This window comes from Elephas maximus, chromosome 3 (genome assembly GCF_024166365.1).
Source record: "Elephas maximus indicus isolate mEleMax1 chromosome 3, mEleMax1 primary haplotype, whole genome shotgun sequence".
Lineage (NCBI taxonomy): Eukaryota > Metazoa > Chordata > Mammalia > Proboscidea > Elephantidae > Elephas > Elephas maximus.
Window position 1 is genome coordinate 217,483,015 of NC_064821.1, and position 24,859 is coordinate 217,507,873.

Consider the following 24,859-nt stretch of genomic DNA (forward strand, 5'->3'; position numbering starts at 1 on the left):
TACTATGTCTGTTTTACTTAGCTTCTTAAGTCTTTGTTGTCCGTGGTCGTTATGGTGTGCATACCTAAAATATCACCTTGACTGGAACTCTTTGGATGTTGGTTTTTCATAACTGCCCTTAATCATGTTGAGGGACTTTCCTTTTATTCCTATCTTGTTAAGAGTTTTTATTAAGAAAAGGAGCTGAATTTTATCCAATGGTTTTTCTGCATCAATTGAGATGATCATGTAATTTTTTCCTTTGTTTTATTAGTGTAGTGTATTACATTGACTGGCTTTCTAATGTTGAACCAACCTTGCATTTCTAGTTCAGGTGACTTTTCAAACTGCCAGTTCTAGGAATGGTTCATCCTGTTTCAAAGCTCACCTCCACTATCTACCCTAGTGAAGGGTTCCGGGGAGAGAAGAGCAGAATCAATAGGCCTGAGTCTAGAAGGAGCATGGCACTGGAGGAAGAAGCCTAGGGCTAGAGCATGGGGAATGGAGTGAGTCATCAAGAAGACCAAGGAGGCAGGAGATCATATATGGCCTCATAGGGCTGGGCAAGGGTTTGGATGCAAAATTAACATTACTGAATGTTGAACAATTTCTCCACTTTGAATACCTCTCCCTAAATCCTTCATCCTCCTCCAGCTAAAGCCTCATTGCCCTCTAGAGCAAAACTCCTTTAAAGTATTGGTTCCCTTCCCCTGTTACCACTCTCCCTGAAATCCCTTCCAATCATGCTTTTGTCCCACCCCTTCGCCTGCTCTTCAGGGTCACCAGTGACCTCCTATTGACAAGACCAAGGGTCACTTCTCAGTTCACATATTCCTTGACCTTGACAGCATTTGACATGCTTCATCACTCCGTTTTCCTCCTGGAAACATTAGCTTCCTTTCCTTCACTCTCCAGATCTTCCTCCTACCCCACTGACCTCCTTCACAGACTCCTGTGCTTAATCTTCCTCTCTCCCTGGGGGTGGAGGGCTCCAAGGCTCCACCTTCAGACCCTTTCTCTTCCTTTAATACAAGCACTCTAGGTGATGCCATTGAGGCTCACGGTTTGAAAAACCACCTACAGATGCAACACAACCCTGGATGCTTGAACTTCAGACACTAAAACAAAGCCTCCTCCCAACAGACTTCACCATTGCACTCAATGGAACTCAGAGGCTCAAGCAAAAACTTTTAAGATTCTTTCCCTACACACACACACACGCACACATACACATCTGATCCCTGAGCAATTCCTGCCAGCCCTACTTTCACTTTAGGTCCAGAAAACGACCACTTGTAGCCACCCACATTGGATTCTTTCAGTGGACTTGTCTCTCCCTGTCTGCTTCTGACCTCCTCTACACAGAAGTCAGTGATATGCTCTTACAATATAACTCAGAGCGTTTACTTTTATAATCTTACAATGAATGAACAAGTCCTTCCTAAGCAACATAAAATAATATTTAACTACATTTTTAAAAGAACTATATATTAAGCCAAATGCAAATAACAATTGAGAGAGAAAATTGTAATAAGTTGTCAAACAGTTAATTTCCTTAATTTCAGAAAAACTTAAGCAAACAAAAGAGAATCAAAATTAGAAAAATGGACAATGTGGTGCATAAGTAAAATAAAATTCATTGCCTTTGACAGGCAGAATAATACCCCCCCTTCCCATATCTATGTACTAATCCCTGATAGCTGTGACTATGTTGCTATGTGAATGGCAAAGGGGGATTAAGGTTGCAGATAGAATGAAGGTTGTCGATCAACTGAACTTGAGGGGAAATCAACCTAGTAAACCCAGCGTGATCACAAGGGTAGTTATAAGCAAAAAAGGGAGGCAGGAGAGAAAGTCAGAGTGAGGTGATATGAGAAAGACTTAACCTCACATTGCCAGCTTTAAGTATGGATGGAGTCAAGAGCCAGGGACCTGGGCAAGCTCTAGAATTTGGAAAAGGCAAAGACATGGATTCTTTTCTTGAGCCTCCTGAAGGAATGCAGCCATGGGAACACCTTGACTTTGCCCAGTGAGACTCATTTCAGATCTGATCTCCAGGACTGTGACTCATAGACTTGTATTGTTTTAATCCACCAAGTTTGAGTTCACTTGTTACAGCAGCCATAAGAAATGGGTACAGTCACCGACATGGAAAGATGTTCAATCTCACCCACCACGAAAGACATGCAAACTCAATCAAAGAGATGATCGGTGTTTTGCTCTTTTGTTTACTACATTGACATTAAAGAAATATATATATATCTCAACATGGTCAACTGGTGGTAAAATAATATTGTGGCACCTTATTGGTGAAATAATGAGCTCAAACTTTTAGAGGGGCGTTTGGTAATATACATAACAGTATTACATGTACTTATCTTCTGACCCAATAGATTGCTAGGAAAACATGTACAGGATTTTTTTTTCCCAAGCAGCTTTATGGAATTATAATTGACATACAAGAAACTGCACATATTTCAAGTGTAAAATTTCATCAAGTTATAAAAACTGTGAAATCATCTCCACAATCACTATAGTGAACATAACCATCACCTTCAAAAGTTACCTTGTTCCCTTTATAATCCCACCTTTCTGTCCCTCCAACCCCTCCCACCACTACCTATGGATTAATTTGCATTTTCTTGAGTTTTTAAATATACATTTTTTAAAACAGAATAGCTTAGTATGTAGTTTTATGTGTTTAGCTTCGTTCACTCAGAATAAGATTCATTCATTCTGTAATGCACAAGGTGTCTTAATGGCAGAATTATTTCTAATGGAAAAACAGTATAAACCTAAATGTAAAGCAGTAGGATTAATCAAATGAATTATGGTTGCCTACAAGAGAATAGTCTGCAGCCACCAAAAAACAAGTAAATTGGACAGTTTCTGATTAATAAGGAGAGCCTCAGGATTTATTAAGCAGAGAACAAGCAGTATAGAATAATGTGTATATTATAATCTTTTTGAGTGTGTATATTATAATCTTTGTGTGTGTGTGTGTGTGTGTGTGTGTGTGTGTGTGTAGTTTGGTCAAAGAGAATCATACTTGCATGCCTGGGGAAATACACAAGAAAGTGTGAGAAATAATTGGTTATCTTTGGGGAAATGGACAGAGTGGAGAAAGGTTATTACCTGAAACATTTTAAACCTAGCAATGAGTGAGATCAAATCATGTTCTATGTGTTTGGCCCTTAAAGTAAGGCAAGAGAGGTTATCTTTGTGGTGATATTTTGTTCCATTTTTGCCCTCTTTATGCTTTCCTCTGATGCATGGGGTTGCCATGAGTCAGCATTGATTGGAAGATAATGGGTGTTTGATTTTATGAAGACAACAATAAGATGTTCTTCCTGGTGAAGTGTGCTAATCATCCCCTCCAGCCTCTCCTCTGATGATCCCTTCTGTCCCCCTCCAACTCCTCCCTTCCCCTCTGGGCAGTCAGCTCAGTGGGAGCTGGCAGCTGGCCTGACCATTTGTGGTGTCAGTCATTTGTGTCACCTGGACCCTTTGTGAGTTGGCACCTGACAGCATTGAGGACTGGGGTCAGGCAGCTGGCAGGCTCTGTAGGTGATTGGCAGTGGTGGGTGGTGGACACATGTAGTGGATTTGAGATTGGTGGAAGGTTACAGAGCTAGTGAAGAGCTTGAAGACTCTTTCTCGGTGAGCTGCTGCAGCTCTGTCCGTGGGATCTCCAAGAGCATGACCTGGGTCCTGGAGGCCCTCGTTTACTGCCTAGGGTTCTAGATTGGGAACTCTGCGGGGGGGTGGGGGGGGAGGGCCAATTTATGTACAATGTCCTGGCTGCCTTTCTTTAGGGGCCTTGGGAAGATTCTGGAGCCCGAGTAGACTGAGTTTGGTTCTGAGAGATGCCCTCGGGGTGCAGCCTGGGGTCCTGCCTGGAGTTCAAATAGGAGTCATGTAAGTTACATAAGGTGCGGGCTGTAGGCAGAGGAATAGGTTCAATGCCCAAGAGACTCTAAATTGTCCTCTAAGCCACTTTGTAGTTCATTTGCTTTGAGAGTCATTCTTCCCCCTTTTTGTTTTATCCAGCGACGTGTTGTTGCAGTGGAAGAGTTGTTCTTCCCGTTTGCTTCAGCAAAAACATTTTGTAACATCTGCGGATTCTTTCCGGATTGTGCTATACGTAGAGTTTAGAAAATGGCTCCCTTGGGACGTGTGGTCATCATCAGACGAACGGGGATGGATGGTACTCATTTTCCTTTGAGCCGAAATTCCTGCCTATTTGGAAGGTAAGAGCTGTTGTGCCTGCGGACGTTGTCCACTTTAGAAAGGTGGCAACAGCCTCGTAAAAGTGAACAGACTGAAACTCGTTCTTTCCCTCAGATTCCCTGGGTTATTTCCTCCATGCATTTTTTTTTGTTGTTGTTGTTAACTTGTCGTAGCTGTTTATGACCAAATGGGATTTTGAAAATAATTTTTGTGTAGTTCTTTTTTAAAACCAAACACAAGTTTTTAAGTTCCTTTAATAGACTCTTTAGATGAAGAAAGATGTAGGTGACCCCCAAATTCTGAAGCGCTCAGGCAATCATGAAAAGGCTACTGTTTTCATGTAAAATCATCTGCCATTGGCCACGAAGGGTCACTATAGAGCAACTAAGTAAGGCGGCTACTCTTGACTGCTGTTTTGGGAAAAATGAAAACACGAGGGAAAATCCTGCTGCTTGTTTTTGAGAAGGCTTCCTATTTAATTGCCTTTCTGCTTTGGTGGTGCTAATAACGCAAGGCTCACGATCAGATTATCTTGACGGAATTCCCATTGCTAGATTATGTCACACGTGACTTGATTTTAAAATTTTGGGGATATTTTTATTTATGAAACAAAATTTCTATTGTTTCTTTAGAATCCTAGAGAATAGCAATTCTTCACTCTCAGCATCTCCACACACCAACATTGTGCTTGTGTGTACTGTTAATAGTGGTAGTTACATAAACATTTGCAGTTTTTGCTTTCTTTTACATTGGTTTATACTTGATGTCTCACATTTTTACTTCCCTCAAGTGGGAAAAAAAAGTAGTTGTCTTAGAGCTGGTACCATAAAGATTGCACATAACTCTGGGAAACCAAGGGGAGAAATGGCCGTGATTGTTTATAGCTCTCTTGCTCACATCATTCTATTTGCTTCCAGGACTCCCACAGGAGCCTGCTTACTGATTTTCCTTATGGTCCCCTTTGGCTTCTGTTGTCCATTTTCTGTACTGCAGCCAGAGTTTTTTTTATTTATTTCAATTTTGGTGTTTGTTATGTCCTTGATGAAACTCCTCAGACACATCCATTAGCGAGTAAGATCCAAAATACTCTGGTGGCAGTAGAGCTTAACAGTGAAAGGGGGTGTGGGAGGCTGGGTTCAGACTACCTAAGTGAGATCCCTTGTTCAAACAGCTGGGCAACTAGGATAAGTTTCTTCATTTACTTAACATCCTCAGTTCCCTAGCCATGAAAAGGGATTATGGTACTAACTTCACTGGGTTATGGCGATTGAGAGGGAAGTTGCCTAATAAAAACTATTTGTATCTTTTAAGTGTATACCCTTGATTCTTCATTTATCTGGGACAGTCCTGGTTTTGCCTGGTGTTCCCACATAACATCCACAATTATTACCAGCACCCCTTCATTCTCTAACACTTTCCAGTGTGGACAAATGATAAGGTCACCTTTCCTGTAGAATCCTCCCTGGCCTGGCCCCTGACTCCCATTAGGGCCTTGCAGTGCCACCGAAGACACACCAGGATCCTGGTGCTTCTAGACCGTTTGGACTTCATCACTGTGTCTGCCCAAGTTTTCTACATGAGTGACCCCTTTCTATTATTCACATTTCAATTTAAATGTCAAATCAGATGAACCCTTTAATGACCATTGCTCTTGTCTTTCATAGAACCACAGCACTAGTGCTGAGCGCTTGTGGTTTGTCTCTCCCACTAGACTGAGCTCCTCAAGGGCAAGGACTATCTTAATTAATTCATCATTATGGTGTTGTGTCTGACCGACACTGGTGATCAGTATTTAGCACCCTCACCAGTGTTGAGTTGAAATGAGTTTGCAATCAGCATCTAGCAGTGCTTCTCAAACAAAGACAATTTTGACATTTGCCAATGACTGGAGACATTTTTTGATGTCACAATAGAGGTGGGATGTCCCACTAGCATCAACTACTATAGGTCCGGGATGAGGCTGAACACCCTGCAATGCACTGACTGCACCTCAAACAAAGAACTATCTGGCCTAAAATGTCAACAGTGCAAGGTTGAGCGACAATGATATGCAGTGATTCTAGCTTGAAATCTCCTGACAATCAAATTCTCAGTTCTAATCAGATAGTCTATTTTTTGCCAGAATGTTTCAATACCTAAAAATCAAAGTCTCTCCTTTGCCTTGAAGTAGGTGTTCACTTTCTATAGTTCCCTTTCTCTTCAAAAGAAAAATAAAACACACTTTAGACTCGAATGGCAGTAATTTTAGTTATATACATCAGTGATTATATTTTTATACAAGATTTTATTTTTTTTTCTTTTAATAATATTTGTGTAGTCTGTGACAGTTTACACAGAAAATTAGGATCCCATTTAAAAATCTCTACACAACTTTTTCAGTGACATTGGTTACATTTTTCACTCCGTGTCACCTTTCTCAGTATTTCCACTCAGGCTGTTCCGTTCCCAGAAATCTAGTTGCACTGTCTCCGTACTTTCTCCTCTTTACTTTCGGTCTCATATAGATGAGTTCTGTAAAGGAGCACACTGCTCACAGGTGATGGTGATCATTTTATGAGCCAGTCTGTTATTTAGCTAAAAGTTGACCTCACAGAATTGTTTTGGTTCACGTTTTAAAGAGCATCTCAGGGCGACAGTCTCATGGAATCCTGCAGTCTCAACTGGTCTAGTAAGTCTGGGCTTTTTAAGAATCTGAGTTCTGTTTCACATTTTGCTCTCATTTTATCAGGATCCAACTACTGTATTCCTGATAAGAATGGTTGGTAGCCGGGCAACATCTAGTTCTACGGCTATCAGGGTACTTGAGGCCCTGGTTCGCATAGATTATTAGATCTGTAGACTAGTTTCTTCTCTGAGTCTTTGGTTTCCTTCTTCTCTTTTAATCCAGACATGTAATGACCAATAGTTGTATCGTAGATTGCTACTCTCAAGCTTTTAAGACTCCAGATGCCACACACCAAACTAGGCTGTTGAACATAAACTTTATGTACTACATTATGACAATTGGATGAGTTGGCCCATGAAACTATAGTCCTAAGCCTTCACACTCCTTAAACTAATCCAAAGAGGCGTTTGGTGACGTCTAAGAAGTCTCCGTGTTTGTGCCCCCATGTGCTTTTTTGTATATATGAATATATATGGATGCATACAGTTAAATATACATATATACACCTGCATATAGATATATATATATAAGGAGCCCTAATGGCGCAATGAGTCAGAATCAACTTGATGACAACATTTTTTTGTTTTCCTTTCTGGTGGTGCACTGGTCAAGCACTCAGAGGCTAACCAAAAAGTCATCAGTTTGAAACACCAGCCACTGTGTGCCCCGGAAACCCTAAGGGGCACTTCTACTCTGTCCTGTAGGGTCGCTATGAGTTGGAATCGACTCAACAGTAGTGGGTTTGGTTTTTGGTTTTGGATATTCATGAGGGATATTGGTCTGTAATTTTGTTTTTTTGTGTTGTCTTCACTTGGCTTTGGTATCAGGGTGATGGTGGATTCATAGAATGAGTTAGGGAGTATTCCTTTCTCTTCTATGTTTTTGAAGTGCTTCAGTAGAATTGGTGTCAACTTTTCTCTGAATGTTTGGTAAAATTCCCTGGTGAAGCCGTCTGATCCTGGGCTGTTTTTCATTGGGAGTTCTTTCATGAGATCTTTAATCTCTTCTGTTATGGATTTGTTTAGCTTTTCTCTCTTTGTTTGTGTTAGTTTAGGTAGATAGTATGTTTCCAGGAATTTTTCCATTTCTTCTAGGTTTTCAAATTTCTTGGAGTACAATTTTTTTTTTTTTAATAGTATCTTGTTTATCTCAGATCTGCTGAAATGTCTCCATTTCACTTTTTTTTTTCCCCTTTGGTTGTTTGCGTCTTTTTTCTTCCTTTATCAGTCTAGCCAGAGCTTTATGAATGTTATTGATCCTTTCAAAGAACCAACTTCTGGTCCTGTTGATTCCTTCCTTTGCTTTTCCGTATTCTATTTTGAGTATTTCTGCTCTGACTTTTATTATTTTCTTTCTTTTGGTAGCTTTGGTCTTCTTTTGTTCTTGCATTTCCATTTTTTCCAGTGTTCTGGTTAAGTTACTGGTTTGGGGTCTTCTTTTATAATGTAGGCCTTTATTGCTATGAGTTTCCTTCTGAGCACTGCTTTTGGTATGTTCCAAAGGTTTTGGTATGTTGTGTTTTCATTTTCGTCTGATTCAAAGTATTTTTTTATTTTATTTTTGACTTCTTCTGTGACTCAATAGTTTTTTAGTAGTGTGTAATTTAGTTTCCATCATATATTTGTTTTATTTTATTTTTTTCTGTTCTTCCTGGTTTTGATTTCTACCTTCATACCATTATGGTCAGAGAAGGTGCTTTGTATGATTTCAGTTTTTTTTTTTTTTAATTTATTGAATTTTCCTTTGTGTCCTAAGATATTATATACTTTGGAGACTGTTCCATGTGCATTGAAGAAGTATGTTTATTATAATGCTGTTGGGTAGTGTGTTCCATATATTTAGGTCCAATTGGTTAATACTGTTATTTAAGTTTTATATATCTTATTTTCTTCTTAGAAGTTCCATTTATCATCGACAGTGGTATATTACAACTGCCTATTATTACTGCAGAACTATTTAGTTCTGTAAAAGTTTGCTTTATAAATTTTGGGGCTCTGATGTTGGGTGCATAGATCTTGATAATTGTTATGTCTTCTTGGTGAATTGACCCTTGTATCATTGTATAGTGCTCTTCCTTGTCCTTTATAATAGATTTTGACTTAAAGTATATTTTGTCAGGTATTAATATTGTCACTTCTCTCTTTTGATTGCTATTTTCTTGGCATTTTTTTTCCATCCTTTCAGATTTAACCTATTCATGCCTTTGTCCCTAATGGATGTCTCTTTTAGGCATCATATTGATGAGTCAGTTTTTTTTTTTAAATCCATTCTGCCATGCTCTTTCTTAACTAGTGCATTTAATCAATTTACATTGAGTATGCTTATCGATAGGGATGAATTTGCTGTAGCCATTTTATTATACTATTTTGTGTATTATTGGTTTCTTTACCTTCTTTTTTTTTTTTTACTTTCTGTGCCAAGTTCTTTGTGTAAAGATTTTCTGTTTCTTTCATTTGTTACTGTTGATTTTTTATTGACTATGTCTTTTTGTGTTTTTCTCCTACGTTTTGGTGAGGTTTACATTTAACATCTTACAACAGCCTGTTTTACCTTGAAATTACCTTAACTTCCTCATCAGTTCTATAACTGCACCAGTCATTCCACCTTTTGTTTGGATGTTGCTGTCAGTTTCAGCTTTGCATCTCAGATTCCCTGCGGTCGCCGTTTAATTTCATTTTACTGCCGTGATGTCTTCATACGTCTTGGTGTCAGAGTGATGCTGTCGTGTACCTTTACCTTAGGTTGTTGTGTGTTTGCTGGAGCCATCTTTTTCTGTCTCCTCATGTGATTTGCAATTGATTGCTGTCCTTGAAGCATTAAAGGTTTTATTATATATAGATAGGTACATAGATAGATATGTATCATACGTATGTTTATTTGACTTTGTTGTTTTGTTCACTGGTTTAATGTATCTGGAGCTTGGCCGCTTCTTCTTCCCTTGAGTTGCTTCCTTTTTATTTGTATTGTTTTAATTGTTGTTGCTTTGTATTCCTAGTCTATGTATGGCTTTGGTGCTATCCCTTGGCTGGGTGTGCTTTCCTCTCACTTATGAGTATGGTGTGTTGCACACAGCTGGGGATGCTATGTTGTTAGGCAAGTATGTCTTCCCTTAGAGGACAGCGTGGAGGTACGAGAGCAGGTCCCTTCCCTGATGTGAGGCACTAGGGGTCAGGTGGTCAGGATCCCTTCACAGCTCCTGAGGGATTACTTGTTCTCTCCACTTTGGCACGAATGGTGTGTCTCCTTGAGAACAGGATGAGCCCTGGGCAGGGGCAGAGGAATGGGGGCAAGGACCTGTGCGGGCAGGCCAAACAGGGGTGTATACCAATCTAGTAGAAGCATATAGGGGGTGGGTCGGTGGGGTATGCAAAAGAAGATGGGAAGGGGTGGGGGCAAAGGGCACCAGGACCATGTGGCCGGGCCAAGCAGGGGTGGGGAGGCTGGTGGGAGAGACATGGAGACTCAGGCAGGGGGAAAATTGCTCAAAGGGAGAGAAGGGCAATGGCTGGAGGTCATTTGGGGAGGGTGTTGCTAGTTGTTACTCTGTGGATTACTATTCAAAGGGCATCTCCAGCAAAAATGGATGGGCACCTCTGCTGACCAGCAATACCAGCCTGAGTTCCTAGTTCCCTCCTTTCTCTGCTCTCACCAGGGACACTGGATCTCTCCTTCTCCCTCGTGTTGTTTCCCTTTGCCCCCTGCAGATATGCTCTCCCTGTCCTACCTATTCCTCGTCCTGGGGCTCCAATGATTCAGACTACTGCAGTTTGCTCCAGTAGCACTTACTTGTATTTCCCTAACGTTAAAGTTATGGCGCTCCTGTGCTTTGGCCTCTTGGGCTTTGTTGGCCCCAGGACAAGTTCTGCTTACCTGCTTACCTTGTTTCCTTCCAAGTTTGTAAATGTCTCTGACTCTGGGAAGTTGTCTGTCTGGGATTCTTACCTGGGGACGATGAACGCTGCCATCCTAAAATGGCCACCCTGTGCCAAATCGGCAGGCAGGTCACATAGGATGCATGATTCTCTGCATTCCCACTGGTTTCTATCCCTCCTTCCGACTGTCATTCCATCTGATTGTTCAGCCCTCCGTTTCATGTTCCAGAGTCCAAAGTTATTTGTGTCTCTTTTGCTTAGTTTTTCAAGTCTTTGTTGTAGGGGGATGTTATGGTACATCTAGCTGAGCTGTTATGCTTAACCAAAACTTCCACAATATTTGAAATTTAAAAGGCAATTCATAAGTGTAGAGTCATATGAAATGGGCAGGAAGGGATATTCTTTGACTCCAGAGATAGATACTGAGAACAGACAGGGGATCATGTAGTTTGTTGCAACTTAGTTTATAAATCAAGAGATTGGTAACAGGAGCACCAGAAAATCAAAGAACACTGATTGCTAATAAACTCTGGGTTAGTTTATGTATAGGCTTAGGAATACTACTTTCTGGTGCTTTGTACTGATATTAGCCCTTTATCGAAAGATAAATTCAATCTAGATAATGCTTTTTTACTGCATGCCAATTAATGTTTTTATGATGAAGAGATTCCTGAATCTGTCATCTCAAACAGTGTAGTATTAAAACCTCAGTAAAATGCTCACACATAATGAGCATTTGCTATGTGCAGGCAAATGATTCACATTGACCTTCAAACACCATCAGGCTAATGCTAAAGTAATACCTTTTTTAGAGAAGAAACTGAGGCGTAAAGAAAAAAAGCATTTTGGGGATGATTAGATATTGAAACATGCAATGGTTTATAGATCAAAAAGCAGGTAGAGTAGTAAAATTTATTAAATTGATCATTCTCCAAACTGAATTAAATTACTCCTTCATTTATGGGTCATAAACATGGCTGTTTTAATCAAATGATTAAGGTTTGTATTCTAGTATATTCTATTATCATAGTTTTTAGTTACTCTAAGTCTTAAATACCTATAATAGTTGTTTAAATAAAAGTTGTAAACATTGCCAAAGGTGAAGTTTATTTACATTGTCCAATTTGTTATAGCTTAATGTCATTACACTTTGGGATCAACAACACTAGTCAAGTGCTTTTTTATTTTGAAAATCTGAGGTAGTTTTTTTTTTTTTCAAAGGTGCAACAGCCCAAAGAAGTCTTCCTTTTCTTTTCCTTTTTTTTTCTTTTTAATTAAGGGGGACAGAGTGTGACATCCGTATACAGCTTCCCATGGTGTCAAAACAACATTGTAAAATTGAGATGCGACAGCAGGAGGTAAGTATTTTTTCTAAGTTGTTTTAACTTTTTTTTTTTTTTACCTTTTACCTATTTATTAGTTGCATGTTTCTCCTTTTTCCACTTGTAGGCACTCCTGATTAATTTAAGTGATAGCATTCCTACGCAGTTAAATGGAGCCTATGTTAATCATCCCGTAGTACTAAAAAACGGAGATATAATAACAATTGTCGATCGATCTTTCAGGTAGGTAAAACTAATTGGGTTTACAATTAACAGCACATTCTGATTAATCATCAACTAGTTGCAAAGTTCAACTGTGATCTTTCTTTAATGCTGATGATTGTCAGAGTGTTTCTTATTGTCATTCTCAACAATTTCTTAATCTATGGCATACGGATTTAGGAGGTGTGAAAATTGAGCCTTAAATGTGATCTTAATTCAAGGATTTGAGCACACAGGTCTATGCCAAAGAAGGGCAATCTGGTCCTTAGGGAGCTTGTTATTTATTTGAAAAGACTGACTGGATGTGAAGCTCTATGAGTCTTTTTGTGTCTTGATAGTAAAATACATGCATAGGAGAGGGCACAAAACAAACTGTATAGCTCAGTTTTCATGAAGTGAGCACCCAAGTGATCATCACTCATCATGAAATAGAGGAGTTCCAGAAGCTTCTTTCATTGTGTATTCTAATCTCTACTTCTTCCCTTCGGCAAGTAAACCACCATTATGGTTTACGAAGTCATAAAAGTTTTTGGTCCTTTACTACCTAAGCATGCATCTCTAAATATCACAGTTTGTCACTCTTTATTAAACTCCATCTAAATGAGATAATATATTTCATGTGTTCTATGTGTTTGAAAAGAATTTGTATTGTACAGTTATCGTGTGTTTGAAAAGAATGTGTATTGTACAGTTATTGTGTGTAATGTCCTATCCACATAAGTCCATTACATTCAAACCTTCTATTTTACTCTTTTTCCTCATGTTTATTAATTACTCTCAAAGGAATGTTGAAATCTCCTACTATGGTTGCTACTTTGTTAATGCCAAAATTCTTCACCTTTCATTTCCTTGGGCATAATAAACTTAGTTATTTTAAAGACTGCACCATATTACACTACCTGGATCCTAATGTTTCTTTAGTCTATTGTTTATACCTCCAGAGACAAAACAGTCCCAAAGCTGGTCTAAATTACCAAACTTTCCATTACAGACACACCAAATATATAGGGTGCAACTGTCTTAATCTACAAATCTACCTGTATCTGTGGTCGAATATCTGCCTTTCCTCTTAAAATGAATTATCTAGGTGCCTTTCTTAAGACAACCTTCCCCTTATTTGTAGATCGGTTCTCTTTGCCTACTGAGATCCTCACTCTTGGAGGAGAAAAAACACAACTCTAGTGATTTTTCCATGTACTGGGTCTGTTCCAATGTTGTTCAGACAGATTATAGCCCTCATTCCCTAGAGCCTATATTCAGTCCGAGAGTGTCCAAGTCATGATTTCCTTTTATGGAAAACTCCATAAAATAGTTTATTAAGATAACCATCACATTGCCCAGTCCAGCAGTTAATTTTACATTCTCATCTTGACTACGTCTAACTCAATTGGTTACTTCTTTCTTTTGAAACTCTTCCTTTGACTCTCACACTCTGTGATTCCCCCATTACTGGCTATTCCCTAGCTGTTTCCTTCTTTTAGTGCTTCGAAGCTCAGTTCTTGCATCTCTTCTGCTTTCTTTCACAGTCTTTTCTCATGTGATCTCAGTCTCTCAGCAGCACTCTGAACTTCAACCGCCATCTCCAATGTTACATCAAGATGCCGAAGGGGCATGTGAAATATGTAGTCAAAAACCAAAGTCCTGATATCTTCTGTCTCCTGCAATGTTCCCCATATCAGCAAAAGGGCAATTCAATTTTTATTTAAAACCCATAAAGCCATTCTCTTCTTGTCTCATATGTAACATTTTTCACGAAGTGCTAAAGGCTCTACCTCAAAGTATATCTGGAAATAGACCACCATTCATCTCCTACATTTCTACCCTCAAACAGGTATCTCCATCTCCAAGCTCCTTAGAATTGTTTCTCTGCTTCTGCCCACACAACCAGAATTATCCTTCTAAATGCAAGTCACATGATTCCTATACCTCTAATTGCTTCCCATCTCACTTAGAGTAAAATCCCATCTCTTTTCCATGACTTAGGATTCTGGATCAGTTGCCTCCTGCTGACCTCCTTGACCACATCCTTTTTTTCCCCTTTACAGTAGCCACCAGTCTTGCTAGTTTACCTTCCAAACTAGAAGTAACACGATTATAGTTGCTCTTAATCTCTACTAGATTCACCCACTGATGGTGCCGAGGATATTGTTGAATCATACCCAGTCTAATCAGTGTTAAGAGATTACTCTGGGTCCCCATCCTCTGACAAGGGTGTTCCAAAAGAGACATGAGGCAATGTAGATCTAAGTGTTTATTGTAAACACACTAACTACATTTGCTTCCATCAACAAGGTAATATCTGGAACAAAGTCTTAAGTTTGTTCCTTGACCTTGACACTAACCAGATATGGAAATTTTAACCACAGGACATAACATTTTCATCTGAGGCTCAGTCTGTCATTCTTTGCACTCCAGGTTTGAATGTGGACATGTTCCTGGAGGAAGCAACACAACTGAATATCTGGAACAAAAATGTAAAGAGGTGATGGAAAAGATCATCAAGGTTTGGACTTTGATTCCTTTGCATGACGATATAAAATCCTTTATATGTACTTTAAGGAAAGATTTCTCGCTTTAAGTCAGTGACAGGGAGTTGGCTCATTGGTTATAATATGAGAATATGACTATGGTATTAAAATCAAATTGAATTTAAGCATATTAAAATAATCTAAAACTATAAGACCAAAAAACCAAACAAACAAACAAAAAAAAACCCTGTTGCCATCGTGTCGATTCTGACTCATAGCAATCCCATAAGACACAGTAGAACTCCTCATAGGTTTTCCGAGGCAGTAATCTTTACAGAAGCAGAGTGCTACATCTTCCTCTCGAGCAGCAGCTGGTAGGTTCAACCTGCCGAGCTTTTGGTTACTAGCTGTCTTAGTTATCTAGTGCTGCTTTAACAGAAATACCACAAGTGGATACCTTTAACAAAGAGAAGTTTATTTTCTCACAGTAAAGTAGGCTAAAAGTATAAATTCAGGGTGTGGGTTCCAGGAGAAGGCTTTCTGTCTGTTGGCCTTATCATCCTTCCTTCCCCGAGACTAAGAGCTTCTTTGTGCAGGGACCCCGCGTCCAAAGGACCAGCTCTTCTCCTGGCACTGCTTTCTTGGTGGTATGAGATTCCTAACTCTCTGCTTGCTTCCCTTTCATCTCTTGTAAAATAAAGGTGGTACAGGCCACACCCCAGGAAAACTGCCTTTACATTGAATCAGGGATGTGACCTTAGTTAGGGTGTTACAGTCCCAACCTAATCCTCTTGAAGAGAAAATTACAGTCACAAAATGGAGGACAAACACACAATACTGGGAATCATGCCCCAGCCAAATTGATACACACCTTTTTGGGGTGATGTAATTCAATGCATGACACCAGCCCAGTGCTTAACCACTGCACTACCAGGGCTCCTTATCTATATATTTATTTTGAGTAATAAATACATATTTATTATTCAGAATAAGAGTACGAGTCAGCCTTACAATTTTGGTGTAAAAGACTCCTAGAGGATCCGCTGATATTATTGCTTGCAACCTATGGGTGGAACAACCTCAAAACATAAGACTCAAATTTCTGAAATTTTTTTTTTATCTTATTTTGTGACTCCTTTTGTCTCCCAGTCATTGCCCCCATCCATCTTTGTGTGTCTGAAGTCAATCACATTATGAAAATTCTGAGTGTCTAAGATGCTTCCCAGTTTTGATTGATAGATGTCCTGTGAAACTGGAGGAGTAATACTATCCTTTCCCAAGTGAGACACTCTTTCATTACTTGAGTGTATCATTGGAGAACAGGTATTCTAAGTGGTGCATTTTATTAAAACACAATTCTGGGCCAATCCTTGCAATGTTCTGATTTTGTATGTTTAGGATTATTCCTGGTAATTTCTATTTTTCACATTTTAGGAAGCTTCCCAGCTAGTTTAATATGACCCAGCAAGAATCAACTGACTTAGGAGACATATCATAGGCGCACCTGATATGAGCAATGTTGTTATTGTTAGGTGCCATTGAGTCAGTTCTGACTCATTGCGACGCTGTATACAACAGAAGGAAACATCGCCCAGTCCTGCACCATCCTAACAATTGTTGTTATGCTTAAGCCCATTGTTGCAGCCAATGTGTCAATCCTTCTCATTGAGAGTCTTCCTCTTTTTCGCTGACCCTCTACTTCAGGAAGCATGATTTCCAGGGACTGATCCCTTCTGACAACACATCCAAAGTATGTGAGATGTAGTCTTGCCATCCTTGCTTCTAAGGAGCATTCTGGTTGTACTTTTTCCAAGACAGATTTGTTCATTCTTTTGGCAGTCCATGGTATATTTAATATTCTTTTCCAACACCACAATGCAAAGGCATCAATTTTTCTTATGTTTTTTCCTTATTCATCGTCCAGCTTTCACATGTTTAGGAGGTGATTGGAAATGCCATGGCTTGGATCAGGTGCACCTTAGTCTTCAAGGTGACATCTTTGCTTTTCTACACTTGAAAGAGATCTTTTGCAGCAGATTTGCCCAGTGCAATGCGTCTTTTGATTTCCTGACTGTTGCTTGCATGGGTGTTGATTGTGAACACAAGTAAAATGAAATTATTTACAAATTCAGTCTTTTCCCCGTTTATCATGATGTTGCTTACTGGTCCAGTTTTGAGGATTTTTGTTTTCTTTATGTGGAGGTGTAATCCATACTGAAGGCTGTGGTCTTTGATCTTCATCAATAAGTGCTCTAAGTCATATTCATTTTCAGCAAGCAAGTTTGTGTCATCTGCATAATGCAGGTTGTTAATGAGTCTTCCTCGAATCTTGATGCCCCATTCTTGTTCATATGGTCCAGCTTCTTGGATTATTTGTTCAACATACAGATTGAATAAAAAAAAAAAAAATTTTTTTTTTTTTACAGATTGAATAGGTATGGTGAAATCATACAACCCTGACACACACCTTTCCTGACTTTAAACCACAAAGTATTCCCTTGTTCTGTTCGAACGACTGCCTCTTGATCTATGTACAGGATCCGCATCAGCACAATTAAGTGTTCTGGAATTTCCATTCTTCACAATGTTATCCATAATTTGTTATAATCCACACAGTTGAATGCCTTTGCATAGCCAATAAAACACAGGTAAACATCTTTCTGGTATTCTCTGCTTTCAGCCAGGATCCATCTGACATCAGCAGTGATATCCCTGGTTCTGTGTGCTCTTCTGAATCCAGCTTGTATTTCTGGCAGTTACCTGTCGATATACTGCTGCAGCCACTTTTGAATGATCTTCAGCAAAAATTTACTTGTGCGTGATATTAATGATAGTGTTTGATAATTTCCACATTCAGTTGGATCACCTTTCTTGGGAATAGGCATAAATATAGATCTCTTTCAGTTGGTTGGCCAGGTAGCTACCTTCCAAATTTCTTGGCATAGATGAGTGAGCACTTCCAGTGCTGTGTCCATTTGTTGAAATATCTCAGTTGGTATTCCATCAATTCCTAGAGCCTTGTTTTCTGCCAGTGCCTTCAGTGCCGCTTGGACTTCTTCCTGGTTCCTGCTCATATGGTACCTTCTGGAATGGTTTAATGTCGACCAATTCTTTTTGGTATAGTGACTCTGTAATCCCTCCATTTTCTTTTGATGCTTCCTACATCGTTTAATATTTTCCCCCATAGAATCCATTAATATTTCAACTCAAGGCTGAATTTTGACTTCAGTTCTTTCAGTTTGAGATATGCTGAGTGTGTTGTTCTGCCCGTTTGGTTTTCCATCTCCAGGTCTTTGCACATGTCATCATAATACTTTAGTTTTCTTCTCGAGCCACCCTTTGAAATCTTCTCAAGTCTTTTACTTCATCATTTCTTCCTTTCTCTTTAGCTACTCGGTGTTCCAAAACAAGTTTCAGAGTCTCTTCTGACATTCATTTAGGTCTTTTCTTTCTTTCCTGTCTTTTTAATGACCTCTTGCTTTCTTGATGTATGATGTCCTCGATGTCATTCCACAACTCGTCTGGTCTTCGATCATTACTGTTCAACTTGTCAAATCTATTTTTGAGACGGTCTCTAAATTCAAGTGAGATATACTCAAGCTTGTACATTGGCTCTCATCGACTTGTTCTAATTTTCTTCAGTTTCAACTTGAAGTTGCATATGAGCAATTGATAATCTGATTCACACTTGGCCCCTGGCCTTCTTCCGTCTGATGATATTGAGCGTTTACATCGTCTCTTCCCACATATGTAGTCAATTTGATTCCTGTCTATCCCATATGAGGGGGTCCACGTGTATAAAAAAAAAAAATTTTTTTTCTTAGCCACCTTTTATGTTGGTGAAGAAAGGTACTTGCCATGAAGAAGTCATTCTTGAAAAATTCTATCACGCAATCCCATGCATTATTTCTATCACCCACTACCGATCCTTGTTTCCAAGTTTTGCGTTCCAATCTCCAATAATTATCAATGCATCCTGATTGCATGTTGGATCAATTTCAGACTGCAGAAGTTGGTGAAAATCTTCAATTTCTTCATCTTTGGCCTTAGTGGTTAGTGTGTAAATTTGAATAATAGTCATATTAACTGGCCTTCCTTATAAGCGTATGGATATTATCCTATGACTGACAGCATAGTACTTCAGCATAGATCTTGAAATTTTTTTTTGATGATGAATGCAATGCCATTCGTCTTCAAGCTGTCATTCCTGGCATAGTAAACCAGTTGTTCTTCGGATTCAAAATAGCCAACACTAGCCCATTTCAGCTCACTAATGCCCAGGATATCGATGGTTATGTGTTCCTTTTCATTTTTGATGGCTTCCAATTTTTCTAGATTCATACTTCATACATTCCACGTTCCAATTATTAATGGATGTTTGCAACTGCTCCTCATTTTGAGTCATACCCCAGCAGCAAATGAAGATCCCTAAAGCTTGACTCCATCCACGTCATTAAGGTCGACTCTACTGTGAGGAGGCAGGTCTTTCCCAGTCGTCTTTTGAGTGACATCCAACCTGAGGGGCCCATCTTCTGGCACTATATCAAGCAACGTTCTGCTGCTATTCATAAGTTTTTCACTGGCTAAATCTTTTCAGAAGTAGACTTCTGGGTCCTTCTTCCTAGTCTGTCTTAGTCTGGAAACTCAGCTGAAACCTGTCTCCCATGACTGACCCTGCTCATATTTGAATACCAATGGCAGAGCTTCCAGCATCACAGCACCATGCAGGCCCCACAGTACAACAAACTGACAGACACGTTGGGGGATATCAGCAATAGGAACTTTAATTGCAAGGTCTCCACTGTTGATAAGTATTGCTTCTTACCTAAGGCATAACCTTAATGATGAGACTGCTGCTCATCAGCTTCTGTGGGACAAAGGTAGTTTTTGAGGAATAGCAAACACTGCCCACCATCTTTCCTTATTTGTACGTATAAGGAAACTGTTATATATTCAACTGTGTCCCCCAGAAATGTGTGTCAAATTGTCTAGGCCTTCATTCCCAGTATTGTGTGATTGTCTGCCATCTAGTCATGTGAAGTGATTTTCCTATGTGTTGTAAATCCTACCTCTATGATATTAATGAGTTCTGATGAGCATTAGTTATGTTAATGGGGCAGGACTCAATCTACGAGATTAGATTATGTCCTAAATCAATCTCTTTTGAGATTTTAAAGAGAGCAGAGATACAGGGGGACCGTATACCATCAAGAAAGAAGAACAAGGAGAATAGTGCATCTCTGTATTGATGACAAGGACCTTCCCCAAGGCCAACAGACAGAAAGCCTTCCCCTGGAGTTGACACACTGAATTCAGATTTCTAGCCTCCTAGATTGTGAGAGAATAAATTTCTCTTTGTTAAAGCCATCCACTTGCGGCAGGCATATCTGTTATAACACTACTAGAGAACCAAGACAGAATTTGATACTAAGAAAGTGGGGTGCTGCTCTAACAAATACCAAAATGTGGAAGCAGTTTTGAAAAGTGAATGGGGAGAGGCTGGAAGAGTTTTAAAGTGCCTAAAATTAAAAGCCTAGATTGCCTTGAAGAGACTGTTGGTGAAATTATGGACATCAAAGAAAATTATGTGAGGACCCAGAAGGAAGTGAGGAGGGCCATTACACTGGAGACAGCACAGAAGCAGCAGCAGAGAAATGGCATTAGCAGTACCTGGAGACCGGCACAAGATGGCACTGGAGCTGACACATGGAGCAAGAGAGCAGAGTGCCTTTGCACAGGAAGATTCCTGGTGGACTGGGGTGCCTATGAGCACTTATTGGTGGAGCTAGGCTTGACAGCCCAAGGACCAAGAGAGCTGTGTGCCTCCTCGCAAAAGTTTTCTGGTGGAGTGGGGTGCCTCCAGGCACTTAACGGTGGAGCTAAAGAGCTTTGAAACACTGGCCCAAACAGGGCACATGCAAGCAGTGAAGCCAGAGGGGCAAAGAGGCCAAGGAACCAGTAAGCAGAAGCTGAAGAGACGGGGAACACAGGAAGCAGAACTGCCTCAGTCTCAAAGTTTAGAGACATGACTTCTAGGGTCTCAAAGAGTGGAGTCATCACTCAGATGGACTAGGAGAATGGGGCTGCCCACATGCAAGGGAGCGGTGTTGCCTTTCCACTGGGCCTGGAAGGTGGAGCTGAAGCCCAGAGCCCAGAGAGTGTGGCCAATACCAGAGTCTGGAGGGCAGGGCTAATGTTTAAATGGATCAGAAAACAGAGGATTACTTTCAAGCCTAGATTATTTTCAAGGCTAATGTAATGGATTCAGCTGACTTGCTTGGTGCCTGTTATCCTTTCTTTACCTCCAATTTCTCTCATGTGTAATGGAAATGCCTAGCTTGAGCCTGTTCCACAATTGTACTTTGGCACCAGATAACTAGTAAACTAGATTTCACAGACGAAGAGAAATATTTTGGATTTTGGATGTGGACTTGATTTAAGACCTTTGTTATGATATGATGCGGTGAATGTGTTTTCCATGTGGAAAGGACATGAATTTTGGGGGGCCAATGGGTTTTAATGGGTGGAATATTATGAATTGAACTCTGTTCCTCAAAAATGTGTGTCAGTCAGCAAAAGCAGTAATCAGAGGCCAATTTATATCGATAAATGCACACATACATAATGAAAAGCCAAACCAGAGAACTGTCCCTACAACTTGAACAAATAGAAAGGGAGCAACAAAAGAATCCATCAGGCACCAGAAGAAAACAAATAATAAAAATTAGAGCTGAACTAAATGAATTAGAAAAACAATTGAAAGAATTAATAAAGCCAAAAGCTGGTTCTTTGAAAAAATTAACAAAATTGATAAACGATTGGCCAGACTGACTAAAGAAATACAGGAAAGGAAACAAATAACCGGAATCAGAAATGAGATGGGCCATATCATAACAGACCAAACTGAAATTAAAAGAATCATATCAGATTATTATGAAAAATTGTACTCTAACAAATTTGAAAACGTAGAAGAAATGGATGAAATCCTAGAAAAATACTACCAACCTAAAATAGCACAATCAGAAGTAGAACAACTATATAAAATAGACCCATAAAAAAAAAGATTGAAAAGGTAATCAAAAAACTCCCAACAAAAAAAAGCCCTGGCCCGGATGGCTTTACTGCAGAGTTCTACCAAACTTTCAGAGAACAGTTAACACCACTACTACTAAATGTATTTCAAAGCATAGAAAAGGACGGAATACTACCTAACTCATTCTATGAAGCCAGCATATCCCTGATACTAAGACCAGGTAAAGATACCCCCAAAAAAGAAAATTACAGACCTATATCCCTCATGAACATAGAAGCAAAAATCCTTAACAAAATTCTAGTCAATAGAATTCAACAACATATCAAAAAATTAATCCACCGGGGCGGAGCCAAGATGGCGGACTAGGCAGACGCTACCTCGGATCCCTCTTACAACAAAGACACGGAAAAACAAGTGAATCGATCACATACATAACAATCTACGAACCCTGAACAACAAACACAGATTTAGAGACGGGGAACGAACTAATACGGGGAAGCAGCGATTGTTTCCAGAGCCTGGAGCCAGCGTACCAGTCAGGTACGGCACACGCACAGAGAGCTGCTCCACCCCCCTGAACTAACCCAGGGAGGGGGACCAGCCGTTTCCACGGGCGGCGTGGGACGCAGCCGGTAGGAGAAGTCCCCGGGAGGCAGTGACTGGTCTTGGAGCAGAAAGAGCAGCGTCCGAGCTGGGGAACCGTCCCACAGGGATTTGGACTGGACGCAGGTACAGCATAAACACGGAGAGTTGCTCCACCCCCCTGAACTAACCCCGGGAAGGGACCCAGCCAGGTCGCGCGGGCGACGTGGGACGCAGCTGGTAGGAGAAGTCCCTGGGAGGCAGCGACTGGTATTGGAGTGGGGAGAACAGCGTCCCAGCCGGGACACTCGGTCACGGCACAAGCACGGGGACCTGCTCCACCCATCTAAACTAACGCCACGAGAAGGCCCAACTGGTTCTCGGGGGCGGCACGGCCACGCGGCTGGAGGGACGAGAAGTCCCCGGGAGGCAATGACTGATTTTGGAGTCAAGAGTGCACCATCCCAGTAGGGGAGCCTTGACGCTGGGCGTGGGGCTGGAAGCGGAGGATCTGACCGTGACTCCAGCGGGCCAGACCCCCCAGGGGCAATCTCCACACAGCCAGCACATATAGGCGACACGCCCCGCGGGAATCTCAGATATAATAGTCACTCCAAGCAAGACAAGCAACTCTGGCTATATTCTGAGGTGCTACTCTCCTATCTCTCTGTTCCCTCCCCCACCCTCCCTAGGCGGCTTCATTAACATCTGAATAGCCTGAACCAGAGGGAGAACTCTGATAGGGATCTGACTGCATTTTTTTTTAGCAGATTTTCTGGAAAAACTAGTTTCCCAGTGATGGCTCGGAGACAACAATCCATATCAAACCACTTAAAGAAGCAGACCATGACAGCTTCTCCAACCCCCCAAACAAAAGAATCAAAATCTTTCCCAAATGAAGATACAATCTGGAATTATCAGATACAGAATATAAAAAACTAATTTACAGAATGCTTAATGATATCACAAATGAAATTAGGATAACTGCAGAAAAAGCCAAGGAACACACTGATAAAACTGTTGAAGAACTCAAAAAGATTATTCAAGAACATACTGGAAAAATTAATAAGTTGCAAGAATCCATAGAGAGACAACATGTAGAAATCCAAAAGATTAACAATAAAATTACAGAATTAGACAACGCACTAGGAAGTCAGAGGAGCAGACTCGAGCAATTAGAATGCAGACTGGGATATCTGGAGGACCCGGGAATCGACACCAACATAGCTGAAAAAAAATCAGATAAAAGAATTTAAAAAAATGAAGAAACCCTAAGAATTATGTGGGACTCTATCAAGAAGGATAACCTGCGGGTGATTGGAGTCCCAGAACAGGGAGGGGGGACAGAAAACACAGAGAAAATACTTGAAGAACTCCTGACAGAAAACTTCCCTGACATCATGAAAGACAAAAGGATATCTATCCAAGATGCTCATCGAACCCCATTTAAGATTGATCCAAAAAGAAAAACACCAAGACATATTATCATCAAACTCACCAAAACCAAAGATAAACAGAAAATTTTAAAAGCAGCCAGGGAGAAAAGAAAGGTTTCCTTCAAGGGAGAATCAATAAGAATAAGTTCAGACTACTCAGCAGAAACCATGCAGGCAAGAAGGGAATGGGACGACATATACAGAACACTGAAGGAGAAAAACTGCCAGCCAAGGGTCATATATCCAGCAAAACTCTCTCTGAAATATGAAGGCGAAATTAAGATATTTACAGACAAACACAAGTTTAGAGAATTTGCAAAAACCAAACCAAAGCTACAAGAAATACTAAAGGATATTGTTTGGTCAGAGAACCAATAATATCAGATATCAGCACAACACAATGTCACAAAACAGAACGTCCTGATATCAACTCAAATAGGGAAATCACAAAAACAAACAAATTAAGATTAATTAAAAAAAAAATACACACAACAGGGAATCATGGAAGTCAATAGGTAAAAGATCACAATAATCAAAAAGAGGGACTAAATACAGGAGGCATTGAACTGCCATATGGAGAGTGATACAAGGCGATGTAGAACAATACAAGTTAGGTTTTTACTTAGCAAAATAGGGGTAAATAATAAGGTAACCACAAAAAGGTATAACAACTCTATAACTCAAGATAAAAACCAAGAAAAATGTAACGACTCAACTAACATAAAGTCAACAAGCACTATGAAAATGAGGATCTCACAATTTACCAAGAAAAACGCCTCAGCACAAAAAAGTATGCGGAAAAATGAAATTATCAACAACACACATAAAAAGGCATCAAAATGACAGCACTAAAAACTTATTTATCTATAATTACCCTGAATGTAAATGGACTAAATGCACCAATGAAGAGACAGAGAGTCACAGACTGGATAAAGAAACACGATCCATCTATATGCTGCCTACAAGAGACACACCTTAGACTTAGAGACACAAACAAACTAAAACTCAAAGGATGGAAAAAAGTATATCAAGCAAACAATAAGCAAAAAA

The 24,859-nt window shown here is 40.0% G+C and overlaps 1 protein-coding gene across 1 annotated transcript in view; it reads left to right on the plus strand.

Annotated features, from left to right (window-relative positions):
- Positions 1–4,137: 4,137 nt before the first annotated feature.
- Positions 4,138–24,859, plus strand: part of LOC126071548 (proliferation marker protein Ki-67-like) — a 38,384-nt gene continuing 17,662 nt past the window's right edge. Inside the window, exons 1-4 of the mRNA XM_049875729.1 lie at positions 4,138–4,229; positions 12,026–12,104; positions 12,196–12,311; positions 14,706–14,839. Of these exons, the coding sequence (XP_049731686.1) occupies positions 4,138–4,229; positions 12,026–12,104; positions 12,196–12,311; positions 14,706–14,839 (421 nt within the window). The remainder of the gene's footprint in view (positions 4,230–12,025; positions 12,105–12,195; positions 12,312–14,705; positions 14,840–24,859) is intronic.